General features: G+C 41.3%; 1 protein-coding gene across 6 annotated transcripts in view; it reads left to right on the forward strand.

The window, feature by feature from the left end:
- Nucleotides 1–24587, forward strand: part of SZT2 (SZT2 subunit of KICSTOR complex) — a 106156-nt gene that overhangs the window by 596 nt on the left and 80973 nt on the right. For all 6 annotated transcript variants that reach the window (XR_016280440.1, XM_089514939.1, XM_089514938.1 and 3 more), the window contains exons 2-9: nucleotides 6097–6222; nucleotides 7499–7672; nucleotides 8019–8189; nucleotides 12571–12702; nucleotides 14869–15028; nucleotides 15793–15899; nucleotides 21847–22057; nucleotides 23980–24150. Coding sequence is in view for 5 of the 6 variants with exons in the window: in XM_089514939.1 (XP_089371065.1) it covers nucleotides 6097–6222; nucleotides 7499–7672; nucleotides 8019–8189; nucleotides 12571–12702; nucleotides 14869–15028; nucleotides 15793–15899; nucleotides 21847–22057; nucleotides 23980–24150 (1252 nt within the window). In the remaining variant the exon portion in view is untranslated. The remainder of the gene's footprint in view (nucleotides 1–6096; nucleotides 6223–7498; nucleotides 7673–8018; nucleotides 8190–12570; nucleotides 12703–14868; nucleotides 15029–15792; nucleotides 15900–21846; nucleotides 22058–23979; nucleotides 24151–24587) is intronic.

Here is a 24587-nt window from a genome sequence, read left to right on the forward strand (position 1 = left end):
TTGAAGCAGCTTAACAACAATTAAAAACCTTATGACATAATAAAAATATCCCCCAATCCCTCCCTCGTTAAAACACATCCATGCAATACAGAACTTCCCATATAGCAATAGTTATCATTGTTTATTAAATGTGATTAAAAATCAATTAAGACAGTCAGAGATAGGAAAGAGGACATCTTGGGGTAGTTGCTAGAGTAGTCGACAGTGTTGCCAACAAGCCTGGAAGATATTCCCTGGAATGTTTTCCCAAAATCCCTGGAATTCCCCAACATTTACAGGAATATTCAGTCAAAATCCCCAGAAAGAAAATAATTAAGTTCCCCAGATTCCGGAGAATTCCCTGGAAATTGGCAAGGCTGGTAGGCGATTTAAATCCAAATCAGTGGGAGCGACTGTGACAGTTACTCAGGGAAAGCCTGCCAGAAAAGATCCGTCTCAACAGCCTTTTAAAAGCCATCAATGTTGGTGATACGTCGGATTTCTTGCAACAGGGCCATTCCATAATTTGGGAGCACCTGGTGTAAAACTCCTCTGGGTAACTGCAGCCACCCTAGTCTTTGCTGGCTGTAGAGAAATTATAATAATAATAATAATAATAATAATAAAAAAAACTTATTTATATCCCACCTCTCCAAGCTGATCGAAGTGGCTAACAATAATACAACATTAAAAAACAGTAATACATCACAACCCAGAAACATCCACAATAAAAATACATTTTAATCATAAACTAAGCAGGGGCAACTGATGGGAGGCAGCTGAGAGGCTAGTCTGGGAAAGCCTGCCAGAAAAGGTACGTCTTGACCACCTTTCTAAGGCAGTCAAGACTGACAGTATGTCGGATCTCATCCGGCAGGCTCCTCCATAACTTGGGGGCTGCAGAAGAAAAGGTCCTCTGGCTAACCGCCGCCAGCTTAGTTTTTGCTGGCTGTGGTAAGTTTTTACTAGGGAACCTCAGTGTGTGGGGCAGATTGTTTGGGGAAAGCTGATCCCATAAGTAAGCTGGGCCCAAGCCATGAAGGGATAGATAGGGATGAACTCGGGAACAGGACTGTTTGGGTGATAACAGAACAGGTCAAAGAGATCTCTTCATGGCATTCGGGGCCTGTTTATTGCCCCTAAGTGCTGCCAAAATGTCTGCATTTACCCAAAATAGGAATGACATGCTGGGACAGTGAGGGAAAACAGTCCTGATAAGAGAATTTAAGAGGGGGTTGAAAATGTATACATTTCACATCCAATGATTGAAAAGGGGTGTATGTATTTATCCTATGTGTGTCCAGTCAATGTGTGGTTTGCGAGTTCTTCGTTTGAATTCCTATAAAAAGGTATATCACCTATGTTCGGAGGTTCAGACCTCTGGGAAATACTTCTCTGAAGCTAGCCGGCTAATAAACTTCTGAACTTTCATTCACTTTTGGTCCTTCTGGATTGTCTTTCCTGAAGTATCTGTAATAACTGGGCTGTGTATATATACCAGTGGTCTCCAAAGGATATTGGACTTCAGCTCCCAGAATATTGTCCAAAATCTCTTAAAGGGCACAGTTCACTGGGGTCAGAATCAAGAGTTGGAAGAAACCCCAAGGGCCATCCAGCCCAACCCTCTTGCTGCCGTGCAGGAACTCCCAATCAAAGCATCCCCGACAGATGGCCATGCAGCCTCTGTGTGAAGAACTCTTCTCAAGTCCTTTGTGCCGTGTTAAGGTTCTTTTGCAGGTATGTAGAGAGATCTTGTAGCACCTTTGAGACTAACTGGAAGAAAGAAATTGGCAGTATGAGTTTTATAGACTTCAGTCTACTTCCTCAGATGCATTTCAAGCGCATGCTGCCAATTTCTTTCGGTTAGTCTCAAAGCTGCTACAAGATCTCTTGTACAAGAAATAGATTGCTCCCTCCTTTCTTAATGGTAGCTGTCAGGGTGGAAAAGGACATGGGATTGCACAGGTGGAGTATTACAGCCTGTTTGCTTGATGCAAGCATTAGTTTGTAGAGTGATCTTGTAGCACCTTTGAGGTGAACTGAAAGAAAGAAGTTGGCAGCATGAACTTTCCTAGACATCACTTTACTTCCTCAGATGATAAAGGTGCTACATACTGATTCTACAGACTCATGGCTATATCTTTGAATACTTCGCATTAGTTGCCACTCCATATTCCACTTCCTGAAAATGAACCTCCCTTATCTGGAATTTTGAAATCCGAAATACTCCAAAATCCAAAACTGTCCACATTGATGACTGAGATAGTGACACCTTTGCTTTCTAATGGTTCATTGTATACAGTGGTACCTCCACATTTGCTGGGGTGAGGGTTGAAGGACTCCTGTGAATGTGGGAAAATGCAAAAAAAAACCCCACCCCACTATTCTTTTTACACTGGAGGACCTAGTGATTCTTAAAGAGAACATATTAATCAAAACTGCAAATAATCACATCTGCAAAAGTCAAAGTGGCAAATGTGGAGGGCCAACTGTATACTTATTTAATTTATATGTCACCTTTCTCCCAGAAAGGCACCCAAGGCAGCTCACAGACAAAATAATCCACTGTTAAGGGCGACCAAATATCCTCACTGCTAAAGAGGACAAGGCACTGCAAAATGAAAGACCTTTGAAGAAAATGGAGGATATGACCAAAGAAAAGCTAAAAAAAATAATTCAATCTTAATCAATTCATGCTTCTTAGTTCTGCTGAAAATGGAGGCCTTTCTGAAATTCCTCCTGGGCAGAAGGTTGAAGTGTAGGAAGAGGAGGACCTCTGGTTCAATCTATAAAGTGTACCACACAGGTTGGGGTGGTGGTGATGGGGGCACACATGCAGGGTGCCCAGATGTCCTCCTTTTCCAGGACATGTCCTATGTTTCTATGAGGAATTCCGAAATGTCCTCCATTTTAAGCATGACTAAGAAGCATGAACTGATATTTCTATGACTAGGGTTGCCATAAGTCAGGACCTCCAAACTGGGACAAATGTAGGACAGAATTTTCAAATGTAGGACACATTTTATTAAATGGAGGACACGCAAAAATTTGATGATTTTTAAAAAAAAATTCATATAAATGCATGTTTCTTAGGCATGATCAAAATGGAGGACATTTGGCATTATTCCTACACAGATGGCAGAAATGTGCTTCCCTTTCTGGCCAAAAACCAGAAGAGGAGGAAGAGTGGAAGAAGCAGAGGAGAAGGAAGAGGAGAAGAAGAAAAGGAGGAAGCGGGGAGGAGGAGGAGGAAGAAGAGGAAGTAGAGAGGGAAAAAAGGGGAGGAAGAGGGGAAGGATGAGGTGGAGAAGAAGAGGAGGAGGGAGAAGATGAAGAAGAAGGGGAGGAGGAGGAGAGTAAGAAGAAGAGGAGGAGGAGGAGGAGGAAGATGAAGAAGAAGAGGAGGAGAAAGAAGATAAAAGGCTCTTTCCCGCTGCCAGGCCGCCTCCCTGGCCGGTGGAGGAGGTGGAAAGGCAGCGGAAAAGGGTCCCTGCCTGGCGTCCGTCGCTGGGGGGTCCCGGGGGCGGGGCCAAACCAGGGCGGGACCGTGCGGACCCGCCCCAAACCGGGAAAGTCTCGCCCCCCAGCGGGATATGGCAACCCTATCTATGACTGCTTTTTTAGCTTTTATTTGGTCATGTCCCTACATTTTTCTTTACTGTCCTACATTTTGCTGTGCTTTGTCTTCCTTTATGTGTTCACCCTACACATATAGAATCATAGAATGGGAATTCCTGTTTGGTTTGGGAGGAAAGTGTTCTCTGCTGTGGGAGTCTTCTCTGTACTGAAAGAGGTGGCACCCGCTTTGGGGAGATGCATTGAGTCAGTTTTTGGAAAATAGGTCTTGGCAGGGCTGTGTGTGTGTGTGTATGTTTAATTTATATGCAGCCTTTCTCTCTGAAAGGGGCCCAAGGCTGTTGACAGATAAAATAACCCCACTGGGGCTGTGTCCCCACTGCAGAAATAATTCCATATCACCACTTCAGATTGACCATATGTCATAACTGCAAAGGAGGCCAAGCTTAAAACACTCATATAAATATCAGTTCATGCTTCTTAGTCATGCTCAGAACGGAGGACATTTTGGAATTCTTCCTCGACAAGATTGAAATGTGGGACACATCCTGGAAAAGGAGGACATCTGGTCACCCTGGGCTGCATTCACACTGCAGAATTGATATAGTCTGACGCCGCTTTAACTGCTATGGCTCAATGCTATAGAATTCAAAGAATTGACATTTTCTGAGACATTTAGCCTTCTCTGTGAGAGTGCTCTGGTGTTACAACAAATGATTGCTATGGCAATTAAGTGGTGTCAAACTGGATTAGTTCTGTAGTGCAGGTGCCGCCTGTGTGACACCCCCCATGCCAGACATGAATATTACATCACCATCATGGGTGGGAACACCAGGATTCTGCAGGTTGGAGCCATGGCAGTGAAAGTGGTGTGAAATTGCATAATTTCTAATGTAGATGCACCCAAAGTTTCCCACCGTTTTGCACACTTGAGACAGCAAGAAGTCACCAGCAGAGACGATCTCAGCTATAGGCAGGTGCCTGCAGAACAGCTAGACAAAATTATTTTGTTAATTAAGAAGTGCTTGGCATTGGGTGATGGACAGCTTTTGACAGATATTGTCCCTGTAAAACAGGATTGGGCAACTGTGGGGGGGGGGGGGAAGTAGGGGTGACATTAGGCCCCCAGGGGGCCTTGAAGGGTCACCTCACAAACACCATTCCTGCTCCTGCTAGCTAAATAAATAAATAAATAAATAATATCAGTTGTTTGCTCCCAAATAGCCTTTTAAGGGACACAGGGGCATTCTCGCCATGTTTGGTGGGCTTCTTGGGCCTCTAGAGGACATTTGGGGGCATATGAAAGAAAAAAATATATTTTAAATTACAATTTTTTTAATCTCCCTGGGGGCCACATTCAACCTCCAGGCTGCACTTTACCCACCCCTGCTATAAGTTTTAGATCTTCAAGTGAAGGTGAGCTGTCTATATAGAATTTATAGATAATCAGTGTTTTTGTTACTGATAATTGTGCATGGTGCTTATCCTTTTTACATGCGGCAGCCTGCTTAGTTCAAATTAGCATGCTTCATATCTCATTTACAACAATTTTATGCCTTTTTGTTCAGAATTAAGGTTCCCCAAGTTAAATAATTCATGTTGTTAATTTCCATCAAGTTGACTTCCACTTATGGAAGACCCTACGAAGGAGAAACACCCTTTCAACAATAGCCCTGCTCAGGTCCTGCAAACCCACAGCTATGGCTTCCTAGACTGAGGTCATCCACCTGTAGTTCTGTTTTCCTCTTTTCCTACTGCTTCCCACTTTACCAAGCATCATTGTCTTTTCTAATGTGTCCTGTCATCTTATTTTCCACAAAGTTAAATGATGATTGTCTTATGCCTTCAGATAGCTTCTAACCTAAGGCGAAGGTGTCATGGGGTTTTCTGGAGCTCAGAGTGTGTGACTCACCTCAGGTCACCCAGCGGGTGTTCATGGCCAAGCAGGGAATTAATCTCTGGTCTCCAGATCTGTAGTCCAACACTCAGACCATTACACTGCAGCCAGGTGAATGGATGGCTACCTTAATTTGCCATGAAAAGAAGTACTATAATAGCCTTACTGAAAATGAATAACTATTTGTCAAGGCCAATTCCCTATATATAGAGCTGAACAAGTATTACAGAGAGGAAAGCTGGTTACAATATAGGAAATATAAATGGGCATTGTTTTATCTTGACTTGTTCATAAGAATATGCAAACTTGTCATATTTAGAAAACTCTCAGGCTATTGCTGATCTAGGAATAAATCTATTGGAGCCCATTAGGAATTTTCTTATTAAAAATAGTTCATTTAAGAACAGCTTAGATTATAATGTATGATATTACATAATTTAACGCATTATTTAAATTATTTATTAAATACTTATTTAATTAAACATCAAGCACTTCTTTGCAATAATTTCAGTGGTGCTACATACTTTTAACTCAGTTGTTTACAACAGGTTTGGGAGATGTGCAGTTCTCTTTGTTTTTGTTCATTTGTTTGTTTGTTTTGCTAGTTTTGCAAGATGCCCATTCTCTTTCTCTATTACTTTCAGGTGGAAGAGGCCGGCCAAATCTACCTCTTGATGAAAAAAGATTATCGTATATCACGCAATGTGCGTCTTGCCTGGTTTCTCAACCGTTTACATCAGGTTGTCTGTGCAGTCCCTGAATCAGAATTGGTGAGCAAGCAAAGCTGTGTAAGCATACTGTCACCTGAAAAGATCTGCTTGACTAGCACATGGGAAAAGGCTTTTTCTTCTGTCATTCTTGGATGCCCCTCACAGTTGGAATCAGTTTCCACTCTCACTGCTTACAAAAAGGTTGTGAAGATACATGTTTTCCATCTGATCCTTTGAACTTGGTTCTTTACCATATATACTCTACTATAAGTCTAGAAATTTTTGCCCCAAAATGGCATCCAAAATCCTGGGTATACTTATCTACGGGGCAATAGGTCCTTCAACCAAGCCTCTCCCCAGCTGGGCTGCCTCTGCAAGGGATAGTCCAGCTGGGAAGACGCTGGGAAGGGTGACAGATCGCCCTGCAGCCTGTCCTTGGCTGTGCTTCCTCTAAAGGGAAAAGCCCAGCCAGGGAGATGATTATAAACCCAAAGCTTTCCTCGGCAGGGCTCTTTCCCCATATAAGGAGCCTGGCTGAGGAGGCTGCACGATTACCCTGCAGCCTCTCCCTGGCTGGGCTTCTTCCGTGGGGAAAAGCCCAGTGAGGGAGACGCTGAGGAGGGTGCACAGTTGCCAGCAGCCTCTCCCTAGCTGGGCTGCCCCTCAAGTCTGATCATTGATGTATCTACGGGTCATATAAAAATCCACATTTTTGGCCCCAAAAGTTGACCTTGACTTATACATGAAGTCGACTTGTACACGAGTATATACAGTAGTTATTTTAGTTACTTTAATTATATTGTTATTTTAATTATATGGTTTAATTTGTTTTAGTGAGATTTGTTTGGCTGCCTTGAGCACTTTTTTGTAGAACAATGGAGCAAAATTAAAAATGAAAGCCCTGCTTCTGAATGATGAAGTGCTGTACTGAGAGAAATATGAAAAGTTGGTGGTTGATGCAGTTGCTTGAATATTGCTTGAATATAATAATAATAATAAAAGTTAATTTTAACCCCGCTTTTCCAATGTGATCAAAGCGGCATACAGAATATCAATAAAATACATTACAATCCATAAAACCAATACACAGGATTCAAGCAACTCCCATCAACCCCAAACTTTTCATGCTTCTCTTACTACAGCACTTCATCATTCAGAAGCAGGGCTTTTTTTAAAAAAAAAAAATTTCCATCGTTCTACAAAAAAGTGCTCAAGACAGCTAAACAGCCTTTCAGATGAAATGCTTCATCATTTAGATTGATTTTCTTGCATTTTAGATTGATTTTCTTCCACTTTGATATGTTTTCTTCCTGTTTACATGTTCTTCTTTTTGAAGGTGAAATCAGATGATGAGCTGGATGTTCTCAGCATACTGCCAATTAGCTGGCAACCTGATGAGCGTGTACAGCCCAGGCCATATCTCCTTGTGCCTTCCACGCAAGTCACTTTCCTTGCACGTCAATACCGTTTTGTGATTGAACTGGATCTGAGCCCTTCTACAGGGATTGTAGTAAGTGTATTAGTCCCAGTGGCCCATGCTAACCACAGTGTTTGCCATCTCTGTCTTCTTTGCACATCTTCTTTGCCTGTATGTACCCCTTTTCAAAATCTGTCAAAGAGTATATCCTTTTCTTGGAGAAGAGGATACTGTGGTATATTTCTTCTTTGGATGGTGTTCATGTAGTTGACTTGACTGTTGACTATCTAGATTTACTTTCCAAAAGTGAGATTACTGTACATGTTCTTGTAGTGTCTCCAAAATGTAAGTTAGGGCATGCTTCTAGGGAGATGGTGACTCCTTTCTCTAGGAGAACTTCAGTAGAAGTTTAATAGCCTCTTAATTTTATCTTTTTCAGGATGACTCTACGGGGGAAATAATTTTTGATGAAGTGTTCTATGCCCTCTCCCGGTGTTTAGTGGGGTTGTTAAAACCTTTTCGAATCCCAGGTTCAGGCATCATCTACCAACCTGAGATCTTCATCACTATTCAAGCATATTCTTCAATCATTGGGTTACAGACACACCAGGTAGTACTTATACCTTCTTTTTGTCCGGCCTTTTCATTTGAAAGGATGTTATTCTATTTGATAACAAAAGCCTCATGTAGATAGTGTGGAAAGAACTGTAGTATAAACCTATAATTTCCCATAAAATTCAGTTTCCTATTACTAGAGAATGCAGCACAGTATGGGTCTGTGGGTTGAAGTCTTCCACACTGTAGAGCAGGGATGAGTAACATTTGAGGGGCCCAATGACCAGCTTACTCCATTTTATAGCTCCTTGCCTCCCTGTGTTATTTTCCCAAAACCGGGGAAGTTCTAGTCACTGTTTTTTTTTCTCCCTCCTTTTTTACTGTGTGTATGTAAGGAAGGAGAGGTGAAATACAATTTAATGGAGAATTGTGCACTATGAAGGCATGTGAAGATGCAGTTCTGTTTATTGCCCCCAAATTGGGGACAGGGCAGAAACACAAACACCCCAAAGAGAATTTGCTTGCTAGAACAAGCCATATATTGAAATCTCCTGGTTAATTTTTCTCTTTCTGAAGCCAGATTAATGATGTATTGCTGATATGGTTAGAGATATTTATTTGAAATCTCTTGATTCTGCCAAATTGTACTTTCTGACATCAATGCAGTTAGCCAGAACTGCCCACTTTTCCAGTCCTGTTATACATTTTGGTTTCTTCTCCTGGAAGTCTCTTCATGTTTGGTGTCAGGGAATTTTTTGGTTCCTGTGGCAAAGGAAAAATTGGCAAATGAAGCTGACCTTATAATTGTAGATGGTTCTAATAATATGTGTACAGAAATTGATGCTTAGATTGATGCTCACATGTGACACAAATTAATATGCCACGTTAATGCAAGTGAAGGAGGATATGCTGTCATAAACTACATCTCCAGCTGTGCCAGTTCTGTCTCTAGTTACATCTCCAGTGTCAAAATCATGTTATATAAAATGAAAAATCTCCTTCAACCTCAAATGGTTCAACCTCAAATGGAGCAATGGATGCAAGCTCCAGGAAAAGAGATTCCACCTCAACATTAGGAGGAACTTCCTGACAGTAAGGGCTGTTTGACAGTGGAATACACTCCGTTGGAGTGTAGTGGAGTCTCCTTCCTTAGAGGTCTTTAAACAGAGGCTGGATGGCCATTTGTCGGGGATGCTTTGATTGAGATTTCCTGCATGGCAGGGGGTTGAACTGGATGGCCTTTGCAGTCTCTTCCAACTCTATGATTCTATGATTGTCTTACTTTATTTTATCGAAGCAAATAGAAAGTTGCAAGCTGACCTTCCTTTTCTTCCTACCTGCCATTATGACTTGGCTTTTCACCATGTAAAGACGGTGGCAGAAAAATTAGGAAGAACCATATAAAGAAGAGCCTTCAATTTTAGAAGGTACAGTGGAAGCTGCACTCAGAGCAGAAATAAATCACTAGGAACAGATGGCATGCCAGCAGAGCTGCTTCAGAATACAGAGACAGAATCTACTTTAGTTCCAACTGAAATCTGTCAGCAAATATGGAAAAGTGGCCCACAGAGTGGAATACCTCAATATTCATTTCAGTCCCAGAAAAAAGGAGACACGAGATTGCAGTAACCACAGGGCCATTGCATTAATCTCATGTGCAAGCAAACATCATGCTCAAAAATCTACAACAAAGACTTTTTCCATATATGAAATGCCAGATCTCCAAGCTGGTTTCAGGATAGGAAGTAGCACTTGGAATCATATTGCTAACATATATTGGACAATGGAGCTCACAAAAATATTACAGAAGAAAATCAGTCTGCATTGATTATTGCAAAACTTTATTTGTTTAGATGGTGAAAAACTATTGATTTCTTTAAAAAATTGGTATGCTACAATGTTTAATTGTCCTTATGTATAACCTATATTATGAAAAGGAGGGAACATCATACTACTAGTAGAAAATAGCAAAGATTTGGAATAATTACTGAAGAAAGTGTAAAGTCAGGTTTACAGTTGAACTTTAAGAAAATAAAAATAATGACCACAGATGATTTACATAACTTTAAAGTAGCCAGTGAAGACATTGAAATAATTAAAAGATTTTCTAAACCTTGGCTCAGTCATTAATCAGAATGAAGACTATAGACAAGAAATCAGAAGACGACTAGAACTTGGAAGAGCAGTTATGAAGGAGCTACCGTATATACTCGACTATAAGTCAAATTTGTGCCCCAAAATTGCCCCTAAAATTTTGGGCAGACTTATATAAGGGTCAGTACATCAGTAGTGCTTAGAAAGATCCTAAAGTAAGCAAGCCTGATGCCCCAATCTCAATTGAACACCAATTCTTTCCCCCTTCAGTCCGTTTTGCAAGCCTTTGCTTCCTATCGGAGAACCCCCCCATTTAAATCCACTAGCTTCCTTTCTCAATCAGATGTTAAAACCTCTCCTCCAGCACCTGGGAATCAGTTGGGACAGGTCCAGAGGAGAAGGAGGGACGGAAGTGGTATTTCCCCCTTTCCATCCTTCCTTATAGCCCCTAAGTTTTATCCTTGATTTATCCATAGGTCATATAAGAATTCAGGATTTTGACCCTGAAGCCTTCCCTTGACTTATACATGAGATCAACTTGTACACGTGTATATATGGTAGACAAGATCCTGAAGTGTGAAGATATATCACTAAATATTAAAGTTAGGATTGTCCATGCCATTGTATTTCCAATTTCTGTGTTTGATTGTGAAAGCTGGACAGCAAAGAAAGCTGTTAGGAAGAAAATCAATTTATTTGAAATGTGGTGCTGGAAAAGAGTTTTGTGGATACCATGGACTGCTAAAAAGACAAATATATGGGTCCTAGAGCCAGTGTAGCATAGTGGTTGGACTGCAAATCTGGAGACCAGGGTTCAAATCTCAGTTTTGCCATGAAACCTACTAGGTGAACCTGAGATAGGCACAGTCTCAGCCTCAGGGGAAGGCAATGACAAACCTCCTCTGAACAAATCTTGCCAAGAAAACCCCAAACCTTAGGTCACCATAAATTGGAAATGACTTGAAGGCACATTACAGCAAGAACAAAGAAAATAAAGCCTGAACTCTCCTGAGAAGCCAGATGATTAAAGTGAGACTGTTGTATTCTGGACATGTCATGAGAAGGCATGACTAACTAGAAAAGGCAATAATTCTTTGAAGGATAGATGGCAGTAGGAGAAGAGGGAAACTGCATTACAGATGGATGGACTCAATCAAGAAAGCCACAGAGCTGAGTCTGCAAGACCTGAGCAAGACTTTTGATGAGAGGGTGACGTGGAGATCTCTCATTTATAGGGTCCATAAGTTGAAGTTGACTTGACGGCAGCTAACAACAACAAAGTTCACACAACCTCAGTGCACCAGTAAGGTTTCAATAGCCACAGAAAAATACGATGTCACCAAAGCTGCCATAGGTCAATATTCTTTTTTCCTCCTATGCCACAAGTTTTAGACTAGTCATGACAAGTCAATGACTTCTAGACAAGTCAACAACCTATTTACCTGTGAAATGTAGGAGGGTGACTATTTCTTTCAGTTAAAAGAAGAACATAATTGAGTAGAGGAAGGAATCTTCCTCCATATTTTTCTTGCTCCTTTCCACTGCTTTTCATAGTTTTATCCCAGCCTAGTTCCTTTTCCACAAGAGTGCCAATCTAGAGTAGATCAGTAGCAATACCAACTGTAACATTCTGTTGTAGACCTTGTTATAATGTAATGTTGGAAGGAAGAACTGAAAAGTTGTAATTTATTGGCATAATGTGTCATATGGTGGGGGTGGATTTCGGCTGAAAAGGTTCTTCCCCGAGGGATATATTTTCATGTAGAAGTGGGAATCATACAGCTTTCCTTATTTTGTTGGGCTGCATTCCTCAACATTGGCTATGCTACCTAGGTCTGCTGGGTGAAAGAGCTATTTGACAGTGGAACACACTCTCTCAGAGTATACTGGAGTCTCCTCCTTTGGAGGTTTTTAAACAGACTAGATGCCCATCTGTTGGGGGTGCTTTGATTATGTATTCCTGTATGGCAGAGGTTTGGACTTGATGGCCCTTGAGATCTGTTCCTACTCTGTAATTCTGTGAGGCGCAATTCAACAACATCGGAAGGGCAATCCAATTCCCAACCCTTTTTCAGTGACTTCTCTTGATATGGCTCACTTCATAAGAGTAATTGTCAAAGAGATTGTGCTAAGAGAGGATACTAAAATATATTCCCTTTTAAATAGCATTTTGGATTAAAACATCATGTGCTAAAGTTTAAGAATTTTATTTATTTTTTCCTGCTAATGAATTGGTACAGCTCACAGTGTAGATAATGTGAGGCTTGTGGAGCACTTACTCTGTTTTATGACAAAACACAATAATGGGAATGAGGAAAAGTTTCCCCCTGTCTTTGGCTCAGGTGCTGTTCCAGGGTTGTCTGCTGGATGAGACCAATACAGAGACCTTCCTGCAGCAAGTTTATACACAGTTATGCACATTTGAAAACAAAGTGGCTGAGATGCTCCAACAGCAGTATGAGCCCAAAACTCAGGTGAGAAAACCACTATGGCTTCTTGCTGTTTGAATGGGTAGTAAAAGTTCTCATACTCATTGGTCAGCCTGTCTTGGGCCTATTTTCAAACTCCCACTGTCCATAAGTACATGTCAGGAACCTGTAGCTCAAAAAACCGCATGGATGATGGAAGAGCAAGACTTCAGTTACTCTCATGCAGAGGGGGCCTTCTGAAGAAGATGGTCTTTGGGTAATATCTTTTTTGTATACTTGTGTATACTGTAATAGTAAACTAAGAGTTTCATTAGCCTGTTATGTCCACATGCACATATTTATTATGACAAAGATCTGTCTAAATGAAAGAATGAGACCGTGTTGCAGCTACTGTAGCATAGTGACTCCTGGGATCAAGACACATTTGATTCTAGTCTCGCTTTTACTATAAACTAACTAGATTCATTTTATATAATAAATGTCTCTTAGTCTGTGGTATGATAGTAGTAATAGTCTCCTTCCTTAATTGTTGATGTTAAAGCATACTGAGGTAACATTGAGACAATGCTCTGAACATTATGTGAGCATTATTTATTGCAGTCTTCCACTTTATAACAATAATCTTGTTTGATTTGGTCAGTTGGAGGCAATTCTTAAATCTTCATAATCTGGTCACTTCAATGTTAAATTCAAAGCTTGGAGGTAGCTGGGCAAGTGTTGATGCTGTCGTCCCTTCCAGTTTGGAGCTGAGCAATTATATTTGAAATTTGAATAGCAATATAGCAAAGTCACTTGCTGTAAGGAGCAAGGCATTTGTGCTTATCAGAGGGGACACAATGGATGTGCTGACTGAATCACTCTGGAGAGTATGAAGCTTCTTTAAGCTCCTGTTGAAGATCAGTGCAATTCCAGACTGTGTTGAGAAGTCTTGTGTCTGGCAAGTGCTTGGCTGGTGAAACCAATCACACTTGAGTGAGTTAACATGTATTTATAGAAATGTACTGTACAGGATGGAAAAAAGCAAGAAATCTTAATGTTTCCAATAATATTTTCCTAATATTAGGAAAAAATCTTGTCTTTTGTTCTGGTGGAATGTTAACATTTTTAGCTATTTTATGTTACTGTATAGCTTAGGCCCTTTATGTCCCATATGGGAGAAATGCGGTATATAACAGTAAATTAAATAAATAAGTAAAAGCTACCTTGAATTCTTTCTAGCACCCCATAGCATAAATGCTCTTCTGTTCTCTTGTGCCAGTGAGGATAAATGTCATATTCTATAGCTCCAAAAATGGGAGTGAATAGGGGAAATCTGGATGAGAGAATATTTAGAGCTGATCTGCATGGCATATTTTCTGATATATTCGCTTTCCATCTCCTCTGTTTTGAGTGGTTTTCCCCTGTGGTTTCTTGGCTTTCCCCATGTTGGTTTGCTTATAAATAACGCTTATTCTCCTTAAGCAAAGGGTCATTTGTGCCACAGCTGGTAGAGTAGTTGGAGAGGTGGATCCTTGCTCAGGGCTGTGCCTAAAGCTCTCTGAGCACATGCTTACTGGCAACTAGCAAAAGCTGCTGACTTTAGGGTTTTCCAAATAAACAGGCTATGAGATTTGCTTGTTGGCTTTAATGGATAAAAATAAACTTTTATTTTGGGGGGAAGCAGTAGATTAGAACATCATGGAGGGGGGCCTCAATTTTCTATGCTGCTAACCAAATGTGCTTGCTCCTGTATTCATTTTAGAAGCCCGGATGACTGTAGCTGGGTGTGTTTTACACGTGAAAGAGGAACCAATCAATTGAGTTCATGTGTGTTTAGGAACAGAAGGGGGATAAAGGAATGTAGACTTGAGTGAAGATTTGCAAACAAAGTTCTGTGTTTGCCCAATTGCCCCATGGCCAGAGGAGGAGGGGCCAGCCTGCTAAAGATATCCTCCACATACAATTTTAACTAAGGACAGAAACAATAAAATGCAGGCATCTTACTAACATCTTTAATTTTTCTCCTGTTTGGTATGTAACGTCTTGCCTGATGAAGAAGCCAGTGGAGCTTCAAAAGCTTGCAACAAGTATATTGTGCATTTTGGTTGGCCAATAAAGGTATCACTGTTTGGTGAATTTTTGTTTGAATTTACTAAATGGCCAACACAGCTACCCCTGCATGTTTTCAAAAGGTCTGTGTTTTGCTCATGGAAGCTTTATTTCTTACTGCAGGTGGACTTGCCATCTCTTAACCAAGAGCATCTTTGTGATACCCAGGAATCCTCAGGGAGGAAGCTGGGTGTCTCTATGGTCACTGCTGATGTTGGGCTGGTTAGCATGATTCGGCAGGGAATTCTGGCACTCCAGCTGCTGCCTTCTAACTCCAGTGCAGGTAAGTCACGAGGTCCCTTTCAGGTTAGGATTGCCAGGGTAGCTGCTTCTGTGACAGTTCCAGTGGCCATCTGTTTCACATAGCTGAGCCAAGAGAGTTGGAGCAGGAGGGAAAAGACTGGATCTTTCCAAATGTACTCAAGGCTGAAAAAGTGCCTATCCTTTGTAGAGGAAATAAATCCTGAAGTTAAAAGTCTTGGCCTTTCTCATTCTTGACACAAGGCTTTTCGAATGCAAGAAGCTTTTGCTCAGGTATTTACATCTTGATAGCCATGCTGAGTTTATCTGTAGCTTTCAGTCTACATGGAGAGGGTAGAGGCTCTTTGTTCTTCTGTGCCTCAGTAATTCATGATATAACAAGAAGCCGCACATAGAAAATAGAATGGCTTGAATGCTTTTATTCAGCAGGTCAACAGGAGAAGCAAAACTATATATATATTAAAAATGTACAATTATATTTAAAGTCTGGATTGTGGCAAAGCTTTGAATTTACTATTAAAGGGGTTGAAGGTTGAAAGAGGTTGAAAATTGTTCATTTTTTTAGTGGATTGGGCAGTCAGATCGTGAAAACAATCGTGAAAAAATTCTCACATGCAATGCATGCATTTGAATTTATCTTGTATTTCTCAGAACCACTGCATTTCTTCTTTAGCTTAAAGTAGCTGTTGATGGTAAATCTGTTTCAGAACATAGTTCTTTTTTCTCATAGTGAAGTGCCTTCCCTTTCCCATCTACTACTGATGATAGTTGTTTGTTTGTTTACAGGGATTATTGTGATCACAGATGGCGTCACCAGTGTGCCAGATGTAGCTGTCTGTGAAACTTTGCTCAACCAGTTGCGCAGTGGGACTGTGGCCTGTTCCTTTGTTCAGGTGATGTGAGAGTATTGGTTGTGGAAACAGGTTTGGTTGGCTGAACGTGCACTGTGAGTAGCACTGATTGACCACTTACAGCAGGAATGGACAACTGCAGTGGGTCTGGGGGCTAATTTTTCCCTCTTGGACCATCAAGGGGTCACACAAGATGTCAAAAATACCTCCCCCAACAATTTAAATAGCTTGACCACTTCTGTTTTTTGAAAAGCGGGCTTTATTATGTTAAGCAGTGTGGATGTGGTCTGCAATCTCTTCAGAAAATTAATTGCTCTTCTTGGGTCATGAGTACCCAGGGCCACAGTTTTCCAAAACCTTCATTAGAATGAAACTGGACTGTTTCCAAGGCTGCAAAATTCCAGAGATATCTGCCTCAAGAATCTAACTTTTATCAGAAGAGTTATTGCCTATGCTTCAGATATGTTTGATTTCTCAATTCATGCTTAAAGCTTATTCTGATTGTGTGTGTGTGTGTGTGTGTGTGTGTGTATAAATTTAACTATGGTATTCACAATATTAAAACAGTTTAAAACATGCACTTCACATGATAAAGGGCAATTAAAAACAGTACAGTTTAAAACAACACATCATTCTCTTTCCTTAAAGCCTAGTGGAACTAAAAAAAAGTCTTCATCTCTGACTCTGATGGAAGGACAGCAGGGAGGGAGACCTACTAGCCTTCCTGAGGAGGGTGTTTCAGAGGCTCAGGGCAACTGCTGAAAAGGCCCTATCTCATGTCCCTTTTTGCTGTGTCCGTGAAGGAAGTATGACTGAAAGAAGGGCCACTCCTGAGGATGGGAGGGTCCATATAGACATTTGAGAAGATACAGTTGGTCAGCTAGCCTTACCCTAAACTGTATATGATTTCCTTGTTCATAAGCAGTACAGTCCTCCCTCCAGTCTCACCGATTTGGGATCCTCATCCCTTGGCTATCTGAGGGAGGCGAATGGAGGGGGTTAAAATGGGGCGTGCTCCCGCAGCGCGTGCCTGCATGCCCCTGTGGGGGCACACCTGCATTCACACCTATAGGGCTTGAATATGCACAATTTTCCGTTTTTGCAGGGAGAGTCCGGCTGGGTCCCCCATGAAAATGAAGGGAGGGCTGTACTTTATATTGCACCCAGACCAGCAGCAAGTAGAGCTTATTAAGTTTCCAAACATTCTCCAAAGTCAGCACCACATCAAGCGTGCTGCAATTATCCATGATATATTAAGGCATGTGTCATTGCGGCAAAATCAGCCATGTCCAGGAATGGGTGCAGTTGGTTCATAGAATCATAGAAAAATAGAGTTGGAAGGGACCACAAGGGCCATCCACTCCAACCCCCTGCCATGCAGGAACTCTCAATCAAAGCATCCCCAGCAGATAGCCATCCAGCCTCTTTTTAAAGACCTCCAAAGAAAGAGATTCTACTACATTCCGAGGGAGTGTGTTCCACTGTCAACCAGCCCTTACTGTCAGGAAGTCCCTCCTAATGTTGAGGCGGAATCTCTTTCCCTTTAGCTTGCATCCATTGCTCTGGGTCCTAGTCTCTGGAGCAGCAGAAAACAAGCTAGCTCCCTCCTCAATATCACATCCCTTCAGATATTTAAACAGGGCTATCATATCACCTCTTAGCCTTCTCTTTTCCAGACTAAACATCCCCAGCTCCCTAAGTCTTTCCTCATAGGGCATGGTTTCCAGACCCTTCATCATTTTGGTTGCCCTCCTTTTGGACGCCCTCCAGTTTCTCCACATCCTTTTTAAATTGTGCTGGCCAAAACTGGACACAGTATTCTAGGTGGGGCTAGAGTGGCACTATTACTTCCCTTGATCTAGAATTCTAGATACTATACTTCTATTGATGCAGCCTAAAATTGCATTGGCCTTGTTAGCTGTCACATCGCACTGTTGACTCATGTTCAACTTGTGGTCTACTTGGACTCTCTTTCATACTTAGTCTCATTCAGCCTGGTGTTGCCCATCCTATATTTGTGCGTTTCATTTTTCCACCTTAAGTGCAGTATCTTACATTTCTCCATGTTAAATTCATTTTGTTAGCTTTGGCCCAGCTTTCTAATCTATTAAAGTCATTTTGAATTTTGATCCTGCCCTCAGGGGTATTAGCTACTCCTCCTAGTTTGGTGTCATCTGCAAATTTGATAACTATGCCCCCAATTCTATCATCCAAGTCATTGATAAAGACTGGGTCCAGGACAGAACCCTGTGGGACCCCTATCTTTAAGTGTACAAAAGCATTCCTGGCTACCACAGGAACCTGGGCCTACAGGTTCATGGCAGAGTCCAGTAGAACACCCAAATTTTGAATCTGTATCTTCATGAGATGTGTATAATCCCATCCTTCACAGGCTGAATCCCCATTCCTTGATCCTTGCCAACCCAGGGACACCTCTGTCTTGTTTGGATTGAGTATCAGTTTGCTTGTTCTCATCCAATTCATTACTGATTCCAGACACTAGTTTAAAACTGAAACAGGTTCCCTGGAGTTTTATGGAAAGAAGAACTAAACTTGGCTGCCATATAACGTTTAGTTCAGATGTGGAATTTTATAGTGTGAAACTTTATGACTGAAGGACTATCTGTGCTCATTTACCCAGAAGAAAGTTCCAGTGATTCCACAGGACATCTGAACATGCTGGTTTCTGAAATAATTGTTTTATTATTTACTTTTTTATTATTTCCTCTTATTTAATGTGATGTTAGAATTCAGAGACACAGCTCTTGTAGTCTGGAATATCAGTGTGCAAAGGAATCTTATATCAGTATGCAAAGGGATCTTGTAGCACCTTTGAGACTAACTGTGCAAAATAAATTTTAGCATAAGTGTTCATAGTCTCAGTCTGCTTACTCAGATGCATACAGTGAACTGTTGCCCAGAAAGGACCTTTATAATTAGACTGCATGAATAGCCATAGAAATGCAAAACTTGTGGGTATGGTGATGAGGTGACAGGTTCAGTTTTAACAATGGGTGTTGAGGGACAACAGCAACTGGAGGAGAGATGTTGCCTGAGGCCAGGGTGGGTGGATGACCATATGAATGGAGAAAGTTTTGGAATGTGGTGTGTGCAGGCAAGAAGAGAAAGGAGATATGGTAAACTGGTCAAGAGCATCCTCATGAGGCTGGGGTATTAGGCAGCGTTAAAATATATGTAGTGTGCCAGGAAGCCATTGTCTTTGCTCAACCCACTATTGATGGATTGGAATTTGTGGATATGTTCCAGTTCAGCATTTTCTCTTTTAATCTTCCTTTGTAGTTTATATTTGTTTAAAGACCGCTATGGTGAGGTCAGAGATGGAATGCCCAGGATGATGGAAGTGTTCTGAAACAGGTTTTTGTATATTCTCGTTTATAATATCTGATTTACATCCATTTATTCTCTGGCACAGAGAATGACCTGTTTGCTTAATGTAGCATACTGAAGGACATTGACAGAGGATAGCATATATCACATTAGAGGATGAGCAAGTGACAGTGCGCTTAATATTGTGGGTTATGTGATTAGGTCCTGTGATGACATTTCCTGAGTAGAAGTTTGGTCAGAGTTTGACATCTGAGTTTGTGGCAAGGTTTTGTACCCAACTCCCCATCTGAGCTGTGTGTATTTCTGTAAGTAAAAAAAGATGTTTGGGATTGGGAGACTGTAAAGAAGTAAATCCTGTTACCAAGAATCTTTGAGAGGGTAGTCTTATTATCCAAAATAGATTGTAGTTCAGTCATGACATGCTTAAATGGTCTCAGTTTTGAGCTGTATGTGACCACTAGTGTAGTTCTGTGATTTACTTCAGTCTGTTCTGTAATAGATAGGTCCTGGATACAAGTCTTGCTTGTTGATTTGTTTCTTTACCTAATATGATGAGTGCTGTATCTTAAGGAATCCATGTTGTAATTCCATGAGTTTGGCATTCCTGTCCTGTGGGTCTGAGAAGATACAATTGTATTGACAGACTATGTTTTAACTGTGGGTTTAGTAGCATGTTCAGGGTGGAAACAGGAGGTATATAAGTATGTGTATGGTGAGCAGGTTTGCAGTGAGTATAGGGTGCTGCTCAGATGTTCATTGTGCAGCTGTATAGTGGTGTCCAGAAAGTGGATTTGTTCTGTAGATAGTTCCACTCTGAGATTGATGGTGGGCTGGAAGCTGTTGAAATTCTGCTGGAATGACTTGAGTGATTCCTCTCCACAAGTCCAAATTGAGGGTATCATCAGTGTACTTCAGGGAGAGGAGTGTCTAGGTGCAGAAAGTAAGGAAGCATTCTAGGTCATCTATAAAGACGTTGGCATATTGTGGTGCCATGCCCATTATACACATGGCACTTTTTTGCAGTTAGTTTCTAAGGTGATTCAAGATCCCTTTGAATATTAATATGATGTTATAGTTCTTTGTGTACAATAAGATCTAGGGAAGCAAATTACAGTTTGCTTAAGGTAGCAAAAAGGTTTGGATCAGTAGTGACTTGTAATTAGCCCATGTGTTGTTGCACAATGATTTTTTTAAATTCTTAATATAACATTTCACAATAGCACTTCATCCATATGGATATAAGGATAGTGTACATGGTTAAAATATTAAATTTTCATCATGTGATAAATAAAACAGTCAGCTTGTCTTAAAATGTGTTGGTAAACGAAGTTTTTGATTTGCTTTTAGAATAATTCTAATGTTGGTCCAATTAAACCACCATGGAGAGAATATTCCATAATTACAGTGCCACAATCGAGAAGTAATTCCTTGATACACTGTGTGTTCAGGTTACTTGGAAGAAAGTCTCTTCCAATAAATTTCACTCGTGGAATCATAGAGTTATAACATTCCATCTGGCAGTCGCAGTTTTGACTGCCACATGCTTCATTAGATAAAGCTTCAAGATCATCTTCTAGGACATCCCTAGATAAGGAAGCATTACAGTAGGCCAGTCAGGAGGTTATTAGATCATGGACCACTGCAGCTGGATTATTATCTCTGCGCAGCAGCAGACATCACTGGCAAAGCAGTTGGAGCTGATACTCCTGATCATTGAGGCCATCCAAATCTCAAGTGATAGTGCTGGATCACAGAATAATTACAAGCTATGTACTGTACCTGCTCTTTTGAGGACAGTACAACTCCATCCAATACAACCAATTACTGGACAGAGGAACCACCTATCCAAAAGGCCTCTTTCTTGTTGAGAGGCAGCCTCAGGCAGTTGGCCCTCATTACTGACTCCACACACCAATTCAGCACCTATACTGTCTTGCCTGACTCAGGCTGCATCCGCACTGCAGAAATAATTGTTTGGCACTGCTTTAAGTGCCATGGCTCAATTCTGTGGAATCCTGGGATTTGTAGTTTGTTGTGGTACCAGAGCTCTCTGACAGAGAAGGCTAAATGTCTCACAAAACTACAGTTCCCAGAATTCCCTAGTATTGAGCCATGGCAGTTAAACTGTTGTCAAAATAGATTATTTCTGCAGTGTGGATGTAGGCTTAGATGAGGAGAGCTAAAACTGAATGTCATCACATTTGGATGGTACCTCACTACATAGCCTTAATGATCTTACCCAAGAACTTGATAAAAATCTTAATAAGCAAAAAGAGTAGGAGGAATCCACTGCAGTGAAGCAAAATACCCCCGTGCCACTTTTTATATGAAAGAGAAGTATGTTGTCAGACCAGCCTCAGTGAGGACCTCTACAGAACTTATACCTCCAAAAGGAGAGGCATTAAGCAGGTGATACTAGCTGATTTGCTGAAACACAATATCATTGTGAAGGAAGAACCAAAACAGACTGTGATGTTTAACAATAGGATCTGATTGTTTGTTAATGGCATTGCTTATTTTCTTTTTCTTCCCCTTTCCTTTGGTTTAGAAGCTTTGGTTTCCAGCATCTTTGTCAGCTTTGCTCAAGTATTTTAAGACAATATATTTCTTTGCCAACATAGAGGGTTTTTCTCTCATGCAGGTGGGAGGCATCTATTCCTATGACTGCAGTTTTGGTCATGTCCCCAATGTGGAACTCATGAAGTTCATTGCCATGGCAACATTTGGCACATACCTTTCCACATGCCCTGAGGTCGAGCCTTCTTGTCTGGACTTGAATGTCTATCACAAAGCTTTTCTACTATACTCCTTTCTGCGGAGTGGGGAATCCCTGAACCCAGAATATTATTGTGGTGAGCTTATTTACATGGGATAGGGGGGTGGTTACCTCCACTTTGTTCAACTAGTTTTCACTACCAAAGAAGACAATGATCTTGAATTATTTTGTAATGTGGATGTGTATAATAGGACACTTCTGCAAGTGAGTGGGCATGATGGGATTTTGCATGAGTTGAACAAAACAAAAATGAGGTGAGGTGAAATAGTACTACTATCAGTTGTTTGTTTTTCCTTCTAAAAACTCCAGACTAGCCAAAAGCGAGCAAAAGCAGTGCTGTGGTTGCACAGACATTGAAAGTTAGTAACTTTGTTCTTCAAATTTAATGAGTGTTGTAATGTTCCATTCAGCCATTCGTGCCAGTCAAACTTCTCTAGGAAGGGCATTCCAGAGTCTGGAAGCAGCCACCAAGAAGTCCCTCTCCTGTCTTCCCACCAGGTGTACCTGTGAAGATGGTGGAACAGAGAGGAAGGCCTCCCCAGAAGAGGCCGATCAGATAACTATGAACCTGGAGTGAGATTCATTTAAAATTTTTAGGTGGGGGCCATGTTTTCTTAGCAAAAGATTAACCAGAAATTGTCAGAGATGCAGCAACGATTAATGATACAGTAGGACTTATTCCTGTTGAAACCAGAAGAATTAGAGATGTGAAATATACCTGACACAGCCAATTTGTTAAACTAATTTAATGTGTCCTTATCATACATTCTGGCGGCTGATACTTCTTTCACCATTCAAGCATGTAAATGTAATTGTTTTCATGTCAGAGTGTCAGCAAGCTATCTTTTATTAGAGTCCTTGTCTGCATGGACAAAAAAATCCTAAGCACTGGTGCTGTCTGATCACACAGACACTGGACAACTTCCAGTGAAATAATGCCCATTAACCTGACTTTGCCCTGGAGTTGGCAAATTCACAAGAAACTCCAGCGTTTCCCTTAGGGTTTTGTGGTGTGTGAACAGCTGGATAAGGTCAGGATTGAGCAGACCCACTGACTGCATGCCAAGAGCCATGCCATCCACCTTCCCTGCAATGACCATACAAGGAAAGGGGGTAGTATGTTTTCAAAGCTGCGGCTGCCGCTTTTGTACTTGCAGGAGCTCCAAGAACAGACCGCCTAGTGTGGCTTCCACAAAGGGTGGGTTTGTCCATGTGACCAATGAGGAAAGGGGCCCTGCCATGTGATTGGGGTCTTCCTTTTCCCTCTCTCCTCATTGCTTATGAGGCGAATTCATCCTCAGGAGAAGTGGCAGCATGCCTGGTGTCCATGCAAACAAAGCTGCATTGCTGCACCGGGTGTGGTCTGGTTCATGCAGCTGCCATTGTGTTCAGTCTGGGGCCAGTTCCAGAGCATAATGTTCCTGATGCCCCAGACGTACAGAGCCTGAGAAACTGGTCTCTCTTTACAGCATCAAGGCAAGCCACATTACACATTGCATTAATAGGCTATCTAAATATCATGCTTTGAATTAGCCACACCTCAGACAACAGCAACCACATGGAAGGTTTTGTTTTAACCCTTTCATCCTGTTTACATGCCCAAAAGTTCCTCTGCTGACCTTTAGCTGCTACTTGTCTGCTGAAGTTTCTGTATGGTGGGGGTCATTTAGCAGGAATAAAGCAGAGCAGAAAAAGTTAACTCTCTCATACCTTTACTCTGAATCAGGTCAGGGTTCTTCTTTGGCTGGCTTTTTAATGAATAGTTGAGGCCTTTGCTGGCACACTATTTTAAACATGCTGGTAACACAATGTGTAATTTTGCTCTGAGTTGCTATTTTTGGGTTATATGTTCCAAATTAGGGTGTTCAAGATCTGTGATTTGTTCTTGCTGGGGGCTGAGGTTGATATTCCTAATATGCATGCAAGCCTCTTTGTTAGGAGTAAGAGTAAAGGGTGCGGTAGTGGAGGTTATTTTTCATTATTTGTCTATTGTTGCAGTGTCCCAACACAGACTTTTCAATGAACACCTTGTTTCCGCAAGCAGTAACCCTGCACTGGCTATGAGACGGAAGAAACATACAGAGAAAGAGGTGCATGCTGACCTTATCAGTACAGTCTCTGTCCGGTTGCGAGAAGGTTATAGTATCCGTGAAGTCAGTGTCACAAAAGGTGAGGTGGCTTCAGTCTTCTTATTCTGCTTGGTCAGTATAAGCCAGGATTCATCTGATGATGCTTGTCAGGCCTCTTTGTATGACCCTCTAAGGTCCAAAACACACTGCAGAAATAATCCAGTTTGAGACCACTTTAACTGCCCTGGCTCAGTGCTAGGTAATCCTGGGAATTGTAGTTTATTGTGGCACCAGAGGTCTCGTGATAGAGAAGGCTAAATGCCTCACAGAACTACAGTTCTGAATTCCCTAGCATTGAGCCAGGACAGTTAAAGTAGTCTCAAACTCAATTATTTCTACAGTCTGTTTTGAATCTAAAACTGATTTCTCAACTTGATTTCAGATGCTGGTGGATTTTGAGTTCTCAGAGGCCCCAGCCAACACAGTCTAGCTCAAAGATTATGGGTTCTAGAAGCTATAATACACTAACGTTTGGGA

This window comes from Sceloporus occidentalis, unplaced genomic scaffold (genome assembly GCF_023333645.1).
Source record: "Sceloporus occidentalis isolate IW3139 unplaced genomic scaffold, rSceOcc1.0.p SCAF_3, whole genome shotgun sequence".
Taxonomy (NCBI): domain Eukaryota; kingdom Metazoa; phylum Chordata; class Lepidosauria; order Squamata; family Phrynosomatidae; genus Sceloporus; species Sceloporus occidentalis.